Raw genomic sequence first — 18,038 nt, forward strand, 5'->3', positions numbered from 1 at the left:
TTTTTTTCTTTTCTTTTTGTTAAAATTTATTTGTTACATTGTGTAAACCAATAGATAAAAATGGAAAAATAAACTTTTCACAGATACAAAAAAAAAACCAGAAAAAAAATACAAGCAAATAAATAAAGAAATACAAAACTTTCATGGAACATGTCACACTTTTTTTTTTTTTTATGTAATAGAAGAACAAGACATTAATATATCTTTTATTACTATATGCATTTAATGACCTCACCGACTTTTCTATAAAAAAAAAGGGAGATAATGAAAACACAAAAAAAGAACTGAGAGCTCAAATCCAAATATATTAAAAAAATTCCTTGAGACAATTTTTTGTTGTGAAACAGTTTTTGATTTATGTTAATTTCCAGTTTCCTTAAAATCCCTCTTCTCCCAATAACCCCAAAATAAAGCTACTAGTTATTGTATCTTTTTGTTTTATAATTGTAGAGTCCTCAAACCCTTTAAACCCTAAATATAACACTGTTATATGACATGTAGGGACTCATATAAAGGTCCATCTCAGGGTATCACTGATGTGCCGTCTTGTCCACAGTGATCAGGGTCATCTAAATTCATGAGTCTCACTAACGTCAACAATAACGTTTTCCCGCTCAGCTGATAAAAGTGATTCCCCAACATCTTGTCATGAAGGAGGCTCAGAGTTTAAATAAATGGGGGACTTGGTCAGTATGAACCAAATACTTCTCCTCTGCCTCAGCTCTAAACATGTAATCTGCTTCAGTGGTCTTAGTGCTTTAACAACATTTTAAAATGAAAGATTTCAACTGTGACTATTTTAAAATGCTTTTGTATCTTAACTTGTGTGTCTCTTTTGATTGAGTGAAATTTATAATCTTTCTCTGCTCCATAATTTTGGACAATGTTAAAATATCATGCTTTTGACAAACTTCCTTTAGCAGAGGATTTCCTGCTGCTTTTAAACGGAGTTATTTCATACTTCTTTTTTTTATTTTATTTTTAAAAAAACTTTATTTAGAACATACAAAACAACAGTACAGAACAATGACAGTCTCCTTCTTTACATGTCAGTCGAGTATCAGCTGCCTCAGGGTCACACCTCCTAAAATGCAATACAATATATATATATTTCACAAATGGATGTCAACATATACCAAACCAAAGTAAAAACAAACAAACAACGGCAACAAAAAAACAACAAAGGAGTTGTTTCTATATTCATGCGTCATAAATGACAGTTCTCAACCTCAAATTACATCTTGTTTTATTGAATTGATTTGAGGGATAAAGTTAATTTAAAGTTTTGAAATGTAATTCTCTAAATTTCAGAAGGATTTGAAATATCATACATTTTGTTCTTATAGCTTGTATTTCGGCTTCCCCGTAGTTTTTTTTTTAATGAAGTGAGCTCCTCGTTTAACGAGGGAACATTGTTTTTACTAAATATTGCCTTAGAAATGCATCATTATATTTCCTGTGTCGGAAGTCGACGCAGTTATTCCAAACTTAACGATCACAACGTCTGCTTTCTTTCCATTAGTAAATGTAGTAGTTGTAATGTTGTAGTACCTCCGGTGTCCAGCAGAGGCCACTTTTATCAAACTAAACTACATCCGGGTCATTTTCTTGACTCTGCTACACAACATGGCGGCCTGCTTCGCCGTCCGGTCCGCCGCGCTCCGCGGGGCGCTGCGAGGAGCCTTTAACCGTCACAACGGGACACCGGGGGCTCCTGCCGCTGCCGCCGGGCTCCGGTTTGTTTGTGACGCTGCTCCACAAGCAGAAAAGACGGGGATAGTAGAGTCTACGGAGGAGTACAAGTTCGTGGAGCGGCTCATCCCTCCATCGCGGGTCCCCGCTCCGCCCGAACACACCGGGCCGACCCCGTCCGGCTGGACGCCTCCGGCCGGACGCACCGGGCCGACCCCGTCCGGCTGGACGCCTCCGGCCGACTCACCGCCATCGCTGCCGTACATGATCCGCCGCTCGCGCATGCACAACATCCCGGTGTACACCGACCTGACACACGGCTGCCGCAAGATGACGCTGGTCCGGAAAGTGGAGGGCGACATCTGGGCCCTGGAGAAGGACGTGAGGGAGCACCTGAAGGAGGTGACGGGGAAGGAGCTGCCCACGCAGGTCAACGAGGTCACCATGATCCTGAAGGTCAAAGGTCACTTCGACAAGGAGCTGAAAGACTGGCTGGTCAGTAAAGGCTTCTGAGCGAGGCGCACGCGCAGAACCCGGAGGGCGCGAGGACGCTCGGCTCGAGCGCGTCACCGCTGAACACCGAGCAGGTTGAACGGAGCACGTGTTTGTTTGTGACGAGTGTAAACAAATAAACATGAAAACCCGCCGATGGGAAGTACATGTGTACATTTACTCACATAATGCATTATACCGCGAGTACTTCCTGGAGTAGTACACGTTGCAAACGTTACATTAGAGTCGTGTGTTGCCATGGAAACGGAGATCCCGCTAACAAAAACGTGTTTATCTTTTGAGAGCGCGTTGCCCCACAATAACATTTAGATTAGGGTTTTATTTAGTTGGTAACTTGTTGTCTAATTTAATCACTCGTTATGTACTGGAGTGTTTTCCATTTGATGCTATTTTCTACTTCACAACATTCATTTAAAAACTTTAATTTTCAGATGAAGATTTGACACAGTGGAACAATTGTTTTTTATAATACAACATATTTTTACAAGATGAAACCAGTCGTTTTCAGCCTGTGTGTGTAGTCGCTTGTTAAAAGCTCCAACAAATAGTGACTTCTCCTTCAAAATTTCTATAAATCTTCAAATGATCCCGTATATCAGCAAAAAAAACCAACAAAGATTAGAGAAAAAAAAACATTTGTAGATCAGAAGCTTGTTTCTTCTTTCCTCTCTCAATTCAATAAAGTTGTATCTATATGGCACCAAATCACAACACAGGTTATTTCACTTTAACACATTAAAGTCCTGACGGCAGAACTTTACAACAATTCAACAATTCACACATAAGCTAGGAGGGAAAAACTTCCAACCGAAGGAAGGAAAACTCCCTCTGAACAGGAAGAAACCTCCGACGGTACCAGACTCAGAGGTGGGCGGCCATCTGCCTCCACCGGTCGGTGGTGAGGAGAGCAGAGAGAGAAAAGGACAGCATAGAGATCCAAGCAGCTCTAACTATAAGCTCAGTAATCATCTGACGACTCATCGGATTTATCGGCTGTTCCTGAATATAAAACCTGATAAAAAACGAGTTCAAACCTGCTCTACCTGCAGCAGCTACAACATGCTTCTCACACACGGATGCTAATCTAAAAGTGTCATATATAATAATATATCAGTCACTTCATAATCATACTTAAACATTTGTCTGCCTCGGCGTCTATATTTTTACTTAAATAGGATTTTTCATGCAGTTTTACTGGTAATGGAGTATTTATACATCGCTGTATTACTATAATCGAAATAAGGAACCTGAATACTTCTTCCACCACTTTATGTTGACTTCATCAGCGATCCAGTTGATGCAACATCAGCCCGGTTCCACCTTTTGTCCAGAGACAAACGTTTCTGTCACAGCTTTTCTGTGAGGGTCAGCGGGATGTACATAAAGTTTTATTCTCTGCCTCCACAAGATATATTTTCCAGCAGCAAATCCTGAAGCCTTGAAAGTATTTACAACAGCTGATACTGATGACTGCAGCCCTGAGAGATGAGCATGGAGACCACGTGACATACCGAAACAATAAATGACGATATCAAACATTTAAATTTATTCAGTAACTCAAATATTATACAATATCAACAGTTTTCATTAAGGATGATAAAAGTTCAAGGGACAAATTATGATGATAGAATTACACCGATGTTTATAGTGCTTTGTTGGCAGTATGACGTGAATGAAGTTGGACTATTAATCAGAGGGTGCGTGACTCCATCCGACAGTATGAGGCAGATTAGACAGATGTGTGCAGCTGTAATAACTTCAACAACGACACCAGAAGACACGTTTTTGCTCCGACTCGGTCGGTCAGCGTTCAGCCTGACGGTCGGAGGCCGTGCGGCCGCAGTCTGATGGCATCAGGGATGAACCTGGGAGAGGAAGTCTCCTATTCGCCGGCTGACTTCTTCCAATTGATCCGCTGAGGGAAATAACAAAAATTAAAAAAACCTGATATTTAACATTGTGTGACAAACTAAATGTGTGCGTCTAATTATTTTGACCGTGCTGACTTACGTAACGTGCGCTTCTCTCCTCGGCTCCAGTAGAGAGGTTTTGTTTGCAGCTGCTTTACTTCCTCGTTGACAGACGCAGAAGCTTCGGACACTTCCTTTAACATTTCCAACTCCTGAGAAACACAAGAAGAAGAAGAGAAAAAAACATGTCAGTATGACTCAGCCCTTGTGGTTACACGTTGAATATCTGAAGAGGGTTTTTCTCCCCGTGTGTGAGTACCGTGTTGCAGGCCAGCAGCAGCCGGTGGACCCTCTGGAAGACGTCGGTCTCCGTGCTGAAGCCGGGCGGCTCTCTGCTGCAGTAAGCTCTCAGGTCGCTCTCGTAAACGTGACTGAAGGTGGACATCAGCTGCTGGAGGTCGCACGCCGCCACGCGCAGCGAGCTCGGAGAGAAGGCGGGACTCTGCGCCTCGTCGTTCAGGAAGTCGCACTGAGGAGGGCGGGAAGGGAGGAAACGGGTCGTCACCGACGGGACATCCGGGCCGAAGCCGTGAGGTTTATAAATCAAACGTGTGTTCATCATACCTGTGACTGCAGCTGCTCCAGTTCTGACTGAGTCAGCTTTAAAAGGGCGGCAACGTCAGCAGCCTCCTTTCTGCTCGGCTTACAAGAGGTCTTTGAGGTTTTACTTAAAGCCCTGCGAGATTCAGAAAAACACTGAGAGGCTGCAGGACAACAACAGGAAACAACAAATCACATTAAGATCCATAAAACTTGAAAAAATTGTATTGAATACACGTTGTCAACAAGAGCAGACTTTATGTGATAGAAGGTGGTGAACTGGAGAAATGTTAATAGGTTCGACTCATCATTTTCTGTTCTTGTTTTATTTCCAATATTACGTTTTATTTTACACTTCTATCTTAAGCGAGATGATTGATCGTTCAAAAGTGCCACGAAGGAGACTCATGAATGTATGAGATGGAAGTTGTTCGGCGGATGTTTTGAAAATGAAACCCAATCAAGAGCGTGCATACTTGATGTGTGCCGGCCAGGGGTCCAGCGAGGGTTTGAGCATGTGTGTGAGGTGAGGCAGGCTGTCGGCAGAGAAGAGCTCGTTCAGGAGCAGCTCTCCGTCAGCTCCGAGCCCGGCAGACGTCCGGCCGCCCGGGACGAGAGTCAGGAGCTGCTGCAGGAACCGAAGCTGCCGCTGAGGACTCGCGTCACCCTGGAAGAGTTAAAACACACGTGAGCAGGACATTTGTTTTGACAAATATATACACACACACACACACACATATATATATATATGTATATTTGTCAAAACAAATGTCCTGCTCACGTGTGTTTATAATATATATATGTATATATAATATATATCTGTGATTGGTAAAAGTATGTGAACTGCAACTAAACATTTCCAGTGACTGTTGATCCGTCCTGGACGTCAGCTCAGAGGAACTTTGGATCATTTCTATGGCGGTGAGTTTCCTCACATGAACTGCTCGCTTCAGGTCCTTCCACAACATTTTTCATATTGCGTGCACCTTTTTGTTTTTTATGCTGCTGTGATAACTAAATTCCTCACTGTGGGATTAATAAAGTCTAAATCTAATCTATCTAATCTAATCAATGCTTCAGGTCCTATTCATGCAAAATTTTAGAAAAATAAATTCTAAAGGGTTCACAAATTGTCAAGCACCACTGTATAATCATTTATTAAAGACTCACGGTGATCAGGTCCAGGTCGTCTGCTTTGCACAGCATCAGCTCCTGCCCAAGAACAGCCATTTCTGTTGGTACGACACAGACAACCACACTGTGAAAGATTATTTTATTCCGCGAGTAACACAAAACTGTATTCACTACCGTGTGCACCGTATTCAAAGACATACAAGTGTGTATACTGTGTTAAGCAAATTAGCCTTCGAAGGACAACGACGGTACCTTTAGTAAAAACATCTGGCTCCGTGGACCTCACTGACATCGCCTTGGAGCTGGCGAAGTGCGGGTGGATGCTGTGAAGTGACAGGGATGAGTGTCTGTTTTAACAGGGCTTATTTTGTGATTGGTGCAGCTCGTCCTACCTGCTGCAGGTCCACGCCAGGATGTCGGTGCGGTGCTGCGACGGAGAACACAGCAGCTGCAGCATGCTGTCTGCGTCCTGCAGGTAGAGACCGTCCACCAAGGGACAGGACGCCGCCTTCAACACCAAACACACGACCAGAACACCGTTTCATACACCGAATAACGCTTTCATATGTCAAAACGTACACCGGAACGACAGCAGGGTTCATGTTAAACAAAAACGAAAAAATAGAATAAAAAGCAGAGCAGTTCAAATCTTACCTTATTGTATCCTCTAATTATATTGATTATATATCAAATATATATTCATTCAGATTTTGGTTGATTCCTGCCTTAATGAAAATTTAAAACATAAATTCCCTTTTTATAAATATGATATTTTGTATTTATACATATAAAAATATAAATAAAGAACGAAATCACGAAGACGCGTAAGAGATGCTTAATTAACAGATTGTAGCGAGTAAACAGAAATAAATGCAGCAATAGTGACAACTGTTTCCACATCCGCGCGCTGTTTAATACAACTTTCAAGTTGTTTCCAGTTGCTTTGAACCTTTTTTACCTGCAGTGCAGCGTAGACATGATGAACGAGATGTTCCTCTGTCGAAGCACCCGCCATTTCCCAAACAACCGCCCTCTTCTTCTTTGTGTCTTTGTGTCGTTTGGCAAACAAACCAAATTGTGCATTACCGCCACCCGCTGGACTGGAGTGGGTATCGGGAATCTAACTGCACGGTTACTAATATTAAATAACCTGTGGTAAAAACAACAATTGCACACAAACATTGTAATAGTTACTAATTTAACTAATTAAACTTAACTAATCATGTTAAATAAACATCATAATAAAATAAAACAAAAATAGTGTCCATTTCATCTTAAAAACTAAGAAAAAATGTCCCTCCCTCATTTGATTTTTAATGTCTTCAATACACTCCATTGATTAATCAACATTAGGCTGCAACTAACTATTATTTTCATTATTGATTAAGCATTTGTCTATAAACTGTCAGCTTTCTCATTTTACCAGAGCAACGGTCGAAAACATAGAGTTTACCATCATGTGTGACAAAGAAGAGCATTCAATGAAATGTTTAAGAAGCTAGAAGTAGCAAATGTTTATCAGGTTGCTTGAAAAGTGACTGAGAAAACTATTCAATTATTAAAATAGTCAACAAATCAATTAACTGACAAATCGTGGCAACTGTAGTTTGAAAACAAAAGTTATTTATCTGAGTCATTCATCAGGTAAGAATGCCAAACTGTCACTTCATATGAGCATTTGCTGCTTTACAAATGAATATTTTTCTTAAAATTATGTTCTTGTTGAGGAAAATATGAGGAAGTAAAGGGGAAAAAAATGCCTATTATAATTTCTCAGAGTCCGTGGTGACATCTTTAAATTACCAAACAACACCGTTTCTAACATTTTATAGACAAAAGAAAATGTATTAAGCCTAAAAATAAATCATCAAAATTAATTGACAGAGATGTTCTAAAATAATTATTTTTGATCTATTTTATTTCGTTTATTTCATAGGTATTTGTAAATGTGTTCATACTGTGTACATGCTGCTGTGACGAGTAAATGTATCCACTGTGCGATTAATAAAATCCAATCTAATCTAATTTGATGTAATCTAATCTAATCATTGTAAATTGCAGCAGTAGGTGGCGGTAATGCGCTGGTTTGCCAACCGCCAATAAACCCGACGAAGACCAAGTAAAGACGTCATTTCCGGAAACGATACAGTCGATTGCGAAAAAACAAAATCAATCCCTGAACGCGTCCTACGGTGCAATTTAACGGTATTTAATTGCATGTTTACGAGAGCGGCTGTTAAAGAACAGCGTATAAGAGCCTTTAACGTAAGTCTGCCGTTTATCGTTTACTGGCAACATGAAGAAAAAGAGCTGCGAGAAAAGACGCCATGTGGTCGCGTGGGTCAACAAAGCTGAGTGGGACCAGGTTCTGGAGTATCTTTACTCCAAGGATCCCGCTCTGCAGAAGTACGCGCTGCACCGGATATCGGCGTGGAAAGGCAGGTACGCCAACAGCGGTCCCGTGGCGGTGGACTGCACCGCGGACCTGGTGCGCTGCCAGGTTCTGGACCGGTTGGGCCAGCTGAACGGGGATGACCTGGTCCTGCTCTACGGGGCGGCCCTGGTGAGGTTCGTCAATCTGATCACGGAGCGGCAACAGGGCAGAACCGCCCGGCCACTGAGGCGGCTGGCCGGCAACCTGAACATCCCGGAGTGGGTCGTGGACCTGAGGCACGATATCACGCACAGGAAACTCCCCACCTTGAAGTGGTGTCGAAAGGGATGCAAGGCGGTTCTGGATTGGCTCCAGCAGGAGTACTGGTCCAGGCAGCTGGGAGGAGGTCCCGGTGAGGACTGGGAGTCTCAGTCGGATGGAGAGGACGACGAAATGGACCTGAAACGTCAAGAAGACGAGCTCATTGCAAGGCAGAAACAAATGGAGGCGTACAAGAACGCTCGGGAGCTTCTGATCTCCTACGAGAAGGAGCAGTACCGGGCCGTCGACGGGCTCCCCGAGGACCGAGAGAAGAGCTCGTGGCCGGCTCCCTTCGCAGACATGAGCTGGTTACTGGGTGAGATCAAGCAGTTCGCTCTGGAGTCCAGTGATTTGCTGATTGACGTGTTGTTGGAAGACGGATTTATGGTTCCTACCGTGGAGCAGCTGGAAACTTTAGGCTGCGACGCCTCCGAAAACGGACGTCCGGCTGAACCCAGACTCCCTCAGAACTTCCTGCGGTTCTGGCTGCCGCTGCTGAAGATGCTCAACTCGCCGACCTTCATTCACCTGATTCTGGAGAAGCTCTTCATTGAGCTGAAGCTGCTCACCAAAGAGCAGAACAATCACCGGGCTTTCTACGTCTCCGCCTGGACTTCAGAAGTCCTCCTCTGCAACAGCAACAAATTCGAGTACCATTTTGAAACGAAGGTGCAGAAGAAGGCCCGGATGAAGGAGCGCATCTTCGTGAACCGCATCCAGCTGAGGTGGCAGCAGCTGCTGTCGGCGTGCCTGGACGCTCCCTGCATCAGCACGCCTCACCTGCTCCAGTTAATCCTGGACGACATGGAGCATCCTCTCCCTCTGGAAACCCGACAGCGGCTCCTCCGGCTCTGCTCCATCTACACGCAGACCGAGCAGCACTCGGACTTCAGCGCCTCTCCGGTGCCGAAGCAGCAGCCCATCTACACGCTGGAGAGTTTGCACGAGAAGCTGCAGCACTCGCGGCGCCACAGCCGCCCCTGCCGTTCGGCGGGCGACCCGGAGAGGAGCGAGCCGTCCCAGGAGCACCGAGGGGCGGACGGCCAGGCCGAGAAAGCGAAGGCGCTCAAGGGTTCTCCGTGGCAGGTGTGCACGGATAAAGTTTTGTGGAAGAATTATCCTCTCGGAAAAGTCCCCGGGCAGTCCGAAGACCCCTCGTGCCTCATGGTGGAAATCTACTCGACGATGACCGTCTTCGACCAGCCGGTGGAGCTGCAGAGCAGCGCGACCCGCGGCGCCCCCGGAGTCTCGGCGCCGTCCAGAACCGCCGAAGGTCCTCTGTGGACCCACAGCGACGTCACCAAGCTGAAATCTGGACTGCAGCTTTTTTAAAAACACCTGCTGTGAAGTGTCTGTTTAAGATATAGAAACTAAATGTTCACAATATATAAACATCAATATTGAATAGTTTCTCTTGGGATTTAAGAAAAAAACAAAACATTTGAAGTGGTTAATTAATCAACATATAAGGCTGCAAATAACTGTTATTTTCATTATTGATTAATCATTTTGTCTATAAACTGTAAGACGGTTGTGGTTAATGCCCGTTTTAATTTCAACCTTTTCATTTTACAAAGAAGAGCATTCAATGAAATGCTGGAAGCAGCAAATGTTTATCAGGTTGCTTGAAAAGCGACCGAGGAAGGAAATTATTAAATGATCAAAATAGGTACCAAATCAATTAACTGACAAATTGCGGAAACTCCAGTTTGAAAAAAAAATTAATATTTATCTGAGTCATTTATCAGTATTTTTCTTGAAATTATGTTCTTGTTTAGGAAAATATGAGGAAGTAGAGAAAAATGCCTACTATAATTTCTTTAAATTACCAACCAACAGCGTTTCTAACATTTTATAGACAAATTTTTTTAGATTAATCCTAAAAAATAAATAATCAGATTAACTGACTTGGAGATCGCTGTTAATTGCAGCCCCAAAGTAAAGCAGTTGGAAAAGCATACATGTTGTATATTTTGTCTATAATATTTTAAGTTGGTGGTGAAGAGAGAAACATCTTCAACCAAAACATGGTCAGATTAACTGAGATATGATTTCACTCATTAATGAAGCTTTGAAGGTTTGGCTGCCTTCCAGTTGAAAACCCAGCAAAGAAGATGCTGCTGTGAGCACAAGGTGGTTTTGTGTCATTTATTTTCTTCGGCGCACTTATGTCTAATAAAGGTTCTTTTTCTACTGAAGGAGTACGACTCTTCTTTATGTATCTGTATATTTCTTTTAAAGGGAGATGCAGCTAACAAAGCAACATGAGGAGAATTTTTTTTTTTCAAATAATGCACAATCTCAGAAGAAGGATGGTTGGCATTGTTTACACGTGAGCTGAAAAATTAAACATCTGCAGAAAAATATTGTTATGAAGTGTATAATTTATATATTTTGTTGATGTGGTTTAAAGTTGTATTTAGGACTATTGAAATGTTGTTGTTTTTTTACTTTATTTAGAACATACAAAACAACCGTACAGAGCAATGACAGTCTCGCTTCTCTACATGTCAGCCGAGTGTCGGCTGCCTCAGGGTCATACGTCCTAAAATGCAATACATTATATATATTTCACGAATGGATTGTCTGGAACATATAACAAACCAAAGTTTTTTAAAAAAAACCACCAACAACAAACAAAACAAAAGCTCAGGAGTAGAACAAGGGGTTAAATTAAATCATTCAGACAAAAGTGCAACTACCTTTGTGGGTTTGCTTACTTTTCTTATGCATTTGCTTTGGAGTGAAAGTTTGTTTTTAAGAGGATTTAGCAAATTCACATATATGTATATAATATTTGTTTATGATTATCATGTTGTTCACAAGATATTCAATTTTGTCCTTCGAAGTTAATCCTAGTCGTAGAAATCTATATTTATGGATTTGGATTTGAACCAATCATGGAGGATCTCCATCACCTTTGCTTCACAAAGTGTAAAAGAGATGTTCAGTTGTTTCTATGTTCATTCTGCATAAATGACAGTTCTCTACCTCAAATTTAAATTTTGTTTTAATGAATTCATTTGAAGGATCAATTTAATTTAAAGTTTTTAAATGTATTTCTTTAAATTTAGGAGGGATTGGAAATTTGAGGAATTTTGTTTTTTTAGCCTGTACTTCATATCTTTTGAAATGAAGTGAGCTCCTCCTTTCCTCAGAGGGAACATTGTTTTCACTAAATATTCCTTTAGAAATGCATTATTACATTTTCTGTGTAGGAAGTCAACATAATCAATATTTAAGTTTTGTAATTTAGGTGTTGGTGTGTTATCTTTAATGGTTTTTTTTTTTTTAATGAAATATAGTTCTTGTCCACGGAGTTAAAATTCAGTGGATTTTATTTTGAAGTTCTTCGCCCGGAAGTGTCCTCGTAGGTCTGTTTCGTCGAACCTTCATTGTCCTCTGCGATTTCAAGCTGTGAGCAGTTCGGACAGCTTCCAGTGAACCAGCGCTGTTTCATCATCGGAGGACGCAACTTGCAGAACTTGTAATCATTGCGTCTCTTTGTCGAACCGGACGGTGAGTTGTTATTTGGAAGAAAACTGCGTTTAAACTTGCTGCGTCATTCCGAGTTAGCGCCTCGTGGTTTTAGCTCCGTTAGCCGCCGCTCGAGGAAAGTGCGCGGGATTCAGACCGGCGAGTCAGGTAGCAGCTTTTGAGCAACTTGAATAAGATGGACTGTGGCACTTTTATTTGCATCTGTTGACGTTTTGTTTGATGCAGCAGAACATCCAGCAGGTTAGTCAAATTATATCAACAGCGAGGTGTCGCGAGAACAACCAGGGCCTCGTTCGCCAGCTAAGAAAAAAGGACACTTAAAGTTGATCTTTTTTTTTTCCCCGAGTTGCATTAAAATGCAAAACTATTGTTACGGCGGGACGATTTTGTAACGTTATATTGAAATATATGAATCACGGCGCATTCACTGTGACGCGTCATTAAACGCTGCTGGGCCTAAACTCAAGCAACACGTTGGGAAAACGTTTAGCGCGCGCACACACACACACACACACGTCGTGCAGTATGTGATCAAATGGAGGATGCTTTCACTACTTATTGCAACACCACAGTTTGGAGGTTACCAGATATTAAATGACAGCTGATTTGCAGCCAATGACAGTTGTTCAGCTTAAAGCGTTTTTTCTTGAACTACAGAACAAAGTGTGCATGTGAATATGTAGTTTGACTATTTGCTGTTTGGATGTTTGTTCTTGAAAGTTTACAAATGTCAACGTCAGATTTCTCTTTGACTACGATGTAAACCTCCCCGTTTGTTTTATAAAGCTTCCTGCTTGCTGTTGTTCAGTAACTGCTGAAAGCCTGTGCTGTGCTACACGGACTAAAATGTGTTAAATGAATCACTGAATGGTTTTTTGGGGGCTACAACAATGCAATGGTGTATTTGTCTTTGTCTCCACAGGTCAGCCGTTACCAGATCTCCTCTGGACAGCCTTCTTGCAGTCTCAACAGTCTCCACAATGATCACCAGAAGAAGAGGCCGCGCTATGAGCCACGCAGACGTGCAGTCTGTGGAGGTCGAAGTGGTGGATGAAACCGCGGAAGATCTCCCGAGTCCATCCGAGGGGTTCCCGGGTGACGTCGACGCCGCAGAAATCGAGCTGGACGACCTGTTCGGGATCGAAGACTTAAAATGGACTCTGGAAAGAGACTCTTCGTCCCCCTTCTTTGATATGGAGCTGGCCGATCTGGACGTTTACAGCGGCAGGGACCACGACTCCGGGCTCGAAGCTTCGACCGCCTCGTCTCCCGACAGACTGTCGTCTGACTCGAAGATGAAGATCAGACAAAGCCTTTCGAGCCACGTGATCAACAAAAACGCCATCGCCGCCCGATTGAATCGTCTCAAGAAGAAAGAATACGTCATCGGCCTGGAGAGGAAAGTCGGCATCCTGTCGACGGAGAACGGCTCGCTCAAGAAGGAAAACTCTCAGCTGACTAAGCGGGTGGAGGAGTTGGAGGATGAGACCAGGTACCTGAGGGCTGTGCTGGCCAATGAGAGCATGTTAGGCCAGATCTTGTCCAGGCTGAGCGGTGTGAATGGGATGAAATTATCTTCCTCGCTTTTCCAGGGGCCCGACTCAAACGACCACGACTATGCCTTGCCCAGGAAGCGTGTGAAAGTGGAGGAGAAAGAGACATCTGGCGGCGTGTGCCTGCATGTGGACAAGAACCACGTCTCAGTGGAGTTCTGCACTAAATGTGCTCAGAGCGCGAGCACGTCGCTCAAAATGTAGGGTCAAGTACTTCTCTCTGTTTTCCAGATATTGAGGCTGAGCTCGATAAGGCTCAGCGTACTGAACTTGTTGAGGGTGGAAGAACACTGTTGATAGTTAAAATTACCTGCAGGATGTGCATGTGTGTTTTTGTGTGTGTGTGTGATGCTGGATTGCGTACACGTTACTGCTAAACCTTGTTGACAGTTTCTTCTAGGTAATGGTTGATCCACCATGCGGGCTGAGTGGCTTTCTGAACACCTTTACCTGCTTGACTCCATGGTAAGGATCGAAAAGAGAAAAAGACTTCTTCTTCTTGTTGTTATTGTTGTTGTTGTTGTTGTTGTTGTTGTTCACAGGCTTCAGCGTCCAGCAGCAACTTCAGTATTCTCTGTACACTTATTGGATTTAAAGTACTTTACTCATTTCTTTTTGTTGATGGATTGTTATAGGAAATGATTTGATTTTAGTGTAACTAAAGAGTTAACTCTAAGTATCCTGAATGCTAAAATATTAATATGATGGTAAGGGTCCACAAAGAGTGATCTCGAATCAGTTGTCAAATTGGAAATGCAAAAAAATCCACTGGAAAAGACACGTTTATATTTTGCTTTTGATACTAATGGATCTCTTTGTGAACCTGCACCACTGTACGAAAGAATACTTTCATTTAGCGCCACCTATTTTTCTTTATGCTAAAGTGGATTCTGCTGGTGGAAGGGGAAGAGGCTGGACAAGCTGCTGCCAACGTGGCCTGCTATGTTTTTTAAAAGGTAGTATCGGTAACAAAATGGTAAATGTGATTTTTTTTTTTTTTTTTTTTTGAATTTTACCAATCCATTCTACACCTGTAGCTGTAGATCCTGTCAGCGAAGCGCTTGCCGCATCTTTGTGGGCTGACCGCAGCTGCTCTATTACTCTGAGCAACGCTACCCGAGGCTTAGCAGTCTCATGATAACGGCTTGTATATATTTATACAATGGAATGTACACTAAATGTACTCCAAAGGATTTGCCAGCTTTGATCAAGTGTATCTAAATGTAAATGTGTATATAATTTTCAACACGTATTGTTTAAAGGAAAATGGCCTTTGAGAAATGTTGGACAAAATAAATCATATTTTCAGTACGTTTGAGTTACAAATATTTACTGAGTCTTGTTCTGTACTGTTGATATTAATGCCTCTCTTTTTCTCTTTCTGAACAGCAAGCTCTCTGCCGATAAACTGAACATTTGGGTCAAGTCTGGTAAAGGTTGTCAAACCAAATGACCGAGAGCTCATTTGATGGAAGTACAAAGCACGCGGTCGTAGGGCCGCAGGGTTTAATCATGCTGCCCGTGTTTTAGCCCATTTACTTCAAACCGTTGACACTTCATACAACAGCATCAAGCTTTTTAAACTTTGTTTTTTTTTTAACAACCCCGTTTCCAAAAACGTTAGTATTGTTTAGAATGTAGATAAAAACAGAATGTCACGACATTGAATTGAAACTAGACCAAAAACATCACCTCAAATATCCAAAGTGAGTAATTGTTTTTTGCAAAAAATATATGCTCATTTTGAACAACACTTTTCAAGGAAGTTGTGACAGCGGTTTATTTAGGTTTATTTCCTCTTCACTCTGTAAACGTCTTGGGACTGACGAGAACAGTTGCTGGAGTTTTGAAAGTAAATTGTCCCGTTCTTTCCTGATTGTAAGATTTCAGTTGGTCAACAGCCTCCTTTTATTTATTTTTCTTTTCATGATATGCCAAATATTTATAATGAGTGACGGATCAGGACTGCAGGAGGCCAGTTTATCACCGTATACTACGTATCCACGCCGTTGTAATACGTGCAGAATAGGGCATCGTTTTGCTGAAATAAGCAGTTCCTTTCTGCAAAACACGTGTACATGTCGTTCGGCATTAACGGTGCCTTCTCATGTGCAAGTTACTCATGCATCATGCAGCTTTTCAACTGTGCGCTGATAACAAGCTGGATGGTCCCATTCCTCTTTAACCCTGGGGACTCGGTGTCCATGTTTTTGATTTGGCCGACCACAGAACAGTTTTCCACTCCGCCTCGGTCCGTCTTAAAAGAGCCCAGAGGAGGCGGCGAGGTTTCTGAATCATGTTTATATATCCTTTCTTCTTAGTAGAGTTTTTTTTAACCGGCATTCGTTGATGCAGCAACAAACCTTTCACCGACGATGGTTTTCAGATCTGTGTCTGAGCCCATACAGTGATTTCCACTGCAGCTTTGTGTCGATATTTAATGCAGTGCCATCCGAGGGCACAAAGACCACGGCCAGCAGGTATTAGTTTTTCGGCCTTCTCCCTTGTGTACGGAGATTTGTCTGAATTCTCTTAATCTCTTCATGACTTTATGGATTATGAAATCTCCAAATGATTTGCCTTATTACATTGAGGAACATCAATCCTAATTGTTGCACACTCCAGATTCTCCTGAGATGCTCTTTTCATGCTACTTATCTGTTGCCAGTTAACAGTTGTAAGACGTTCCACTATTTTAGCGATACACAACTTTTCCAGTCTTTTGTTGCCCCGGTTCAAAATGAGCATATATTTTTCACAAGACAATAAAAGTTCTCACGATCAACATTTTGTATTTTTGGTCTATATTTAATTGAACATGGTTTTACAAATCTTAGCATTGTTTTTTTTTTAATTTTACACGGCATCCCAACTGTTTTGGAAACTGGGTACTAAAAGTTGACCAGGAGTGTCGGTCCACTTCAGCTGGGCCGAGCACACTTGTTTTTTTTTTTAGTTCCACTGGACGGTAAAAGAAGGCACCGCTCGCAAAATGTCATTCTCACTCCTGCGCTCCTATTTTTCTCATCAGTGCAGAGACGATGCCGTCGTTATGAAGAAGCTGCGAGCCGCGGCTGTTTTCGTGTACAGATCCAGATTTCGAGACATGCGTGTTAGGACGTGCTTATTTCAGAGAGTCGGATGGGAAATGAATAGTGCTGCTGTCTGTTAAACATGAAGCAGCAGCAGCCTGGACGCTCAGCTGATCACAGCCACTCTGCTCGTGTCCAAAATGTTTTTAGATCTCGGAGATCGGTGTAAACATGACACCTGAATATTTAAAACCAAGCTTACACTTGTTGGCTGGTTAGATATTACAATAAGGACAAAAAGGCTGATGATAAATTTTCTTTCAAAAACATGACGCGCACACTTTCATGTCTGAGATTCCCATGAACCGCCGTGATTTTTCAAAGCAATCAACGCGCTCGTCTTCTCATCTGAAAATCAGGTTTTAAATCAAGTTCATTTCCGTGCGTCGCTGAAACGAAGACCACGTCTTCTAACTTCATGTTTGTGCTTAACCAGAAGTATTTGGGCTAAAACCGGTTCAGACCAGTGATCCTCTGAGACACGACACAACTTCAAACCATCCATTTCAAGATTAGCAAAGAAACCATCACGTCATGTCATCAGCCTAAATGCTTGACAGTGTAACGTTCATAAACACCAATAAACTGCTGAGTCGCTGTGGGAACCGAATTGTGCTTTCCATCTCTCAATATGCTGCGTCAGTATTCATATCGTCCACTGGACAGAAATGTTTCATGGCTGTTAGTGGAGCTGGAAGACATTAGTTCGGCCTCTTTTGAGAGATGAAGTGTACCAGCTGTTTTAATCTTTGACACGTTAGTGGAAATGTCATACTATTTCTTTCTATATTTATTTTACATTTCTTTTAGTACGTACTGCAGCTATCCATAAAAAGTATGTAGTATGTGCACAATCGGGATGAACTTTCATCTAAAGGCATCTTGAACTTTGACCCTCTTGGTCACATCCTTAGGGACATTTGTAGTAAAAAAAAAAAAGGATGTGATTTGGACCGAGTATGCTTCTTTTTAATGTAGGACATCCTGGTACTTTTGGATCACTACATTTAACACGCTATGTACTTGCATATTAAATAGTGTGATTGTATGAATACTGGTTTTAGTTTGCATTTGAAGCTGCAGCAGTCAGCTGACCAGCAGCCGCTCAGACTGATTTAGTGCAGCTTTTCAGTCGGGGTTCACTTCCATCACATTTAGGAGCGCTTCAGATGTGAAGGTGGAGAGCTCTGCATCCTTCTGTCACGGTGGAGGTTTGAACTCGCACAGATACACAAACAAGAATGCGTCTAAAGTGGTAAAGAGTTGACGGTGTTTCTACAGAATACATGTTGGACATGAGATGTCCCCGCTCACAGCTGGTGTACAGTATATGTACTGACATTTGTTATCA

At 42.3% G+C, this 18,038-nt stretch overlaps 4 protein-coding genes across 5 annotated transcripts in view; 3 read left to right on the top strand and 1 right to left on the bottom strand.

The window, feature by feature from the left end:
• Positions 1–1,604: 1,604 nt before the first annotated feature.
• mrpl49 (mitochondrial ribosomal protein L49) lies at positions 1,605–2,339 on the top strand. Its single transcript, XM_069169197.1, has one exon. It carries the CDS (start codon positions 1,627–1,629, stop codon positions 2,203–2,205), a length of 579 nt encoding a protein of 192 aa, XP_069025298.1. The 5' UTR covers positions 1,605–1,626; the 3' UTR covers positions 2,206–2,339.
• A 1,397-nt stretch (positions 2,340–3,736) lies between these two features.
• Positions 3,737–6,867, bottom strand: haus7 (HAUS augmin-like complex, subunit 7). The gene is made up of 9 exons (XM_069169196.1): positions 6,808–6,867; positions 6,242–6,357; positions 6,102–6,172; positions 5,886–5,947; positions 5,192–5,382; positions 4,740–4,851; positions 4,435–4,644; positions 4,216–4,327; positions 3,737–4,120 (listed from the first exon to the last, which is right to left on the bottom strand). The coding sequence occupies exons 1-9, from the start codon at positions 6,862–6,864 to the stop codon at positions 4,059–4,061; spliced, it is 993 nt and encodes a 330-aa protein (XP_069025297.1). The 5' UTR covers positions 6,865–6,867; the 3' UTR covers positions 3,737–4,058.
• Positions 6,868–7,988: 1,121 nt separating this feature from the next.
• las1l (LAS1 like ribosome biogenesis factor) lies at positions 7,989–10,738 on the top strand. The gene has a single exon (XM_069169211.1). It carries the CDS (start codon positions 8,146–8,148, stop codon positions 9,874–9,876), a length of 1,731 nt encoding a protein of 576 aa, XP_069025312.1. The 5' UTR covers positions 7,989–8,145; the 3' UTR covers positions 9,877–10,738.
• A 1,170-nt stretch (positions 10,739–11,908) lies between these two features.
• Positions 11,909–18,038, top strand: part of crebzf (CREB/ATF bZIP transcription factor) — a 10,584-nt gene continuing 4,454 nt past the window's right edge. Inside the window, exons 1-3 of one of the 2 annotated variants that reach the window (XM_069169250.1) lie at positions 11,909–12,063; positions 12,965–14,060; positions 14,480–18,038. The exon at positions 14,480–18,038 is cut by the window's right edge and continues 4,454 nt beyond it. In XM_069169250.1, coding sequence (XP_069025351.1) covers positions 13,023–13,799 — 777 coding nt within the window. In that variant the 5' untranslated portion in view covers positions 11,909–12,063; positions 12,965–13,022 and the 3' untranslated portion in view covers positions 13,800–14,060; positions 14,480–18,038. Of the gene's footprint in view, positions 12,064–12,964; positions 14,061–14,479 lie in introns of those variants that run through there. The other variant, XM_069169252.1, reaches the window with a different exon arrangement.

Source organism: Embiotoca jacksoni, unplaced genomic scaffold (assembly GCF_022577435.1).
Source record: "Embiotoca jacksoni isolate LCO1_2020_lvr unplaced genomic scaffold, fEmbJac1.0.p SCAF_43, whole genome shotgun sequence".
NCBI lineage: Eukaryota > Metazoa > Chordata > Actinopteri > Embiotocidae > Embiotoca > Embiotoca jacksoni.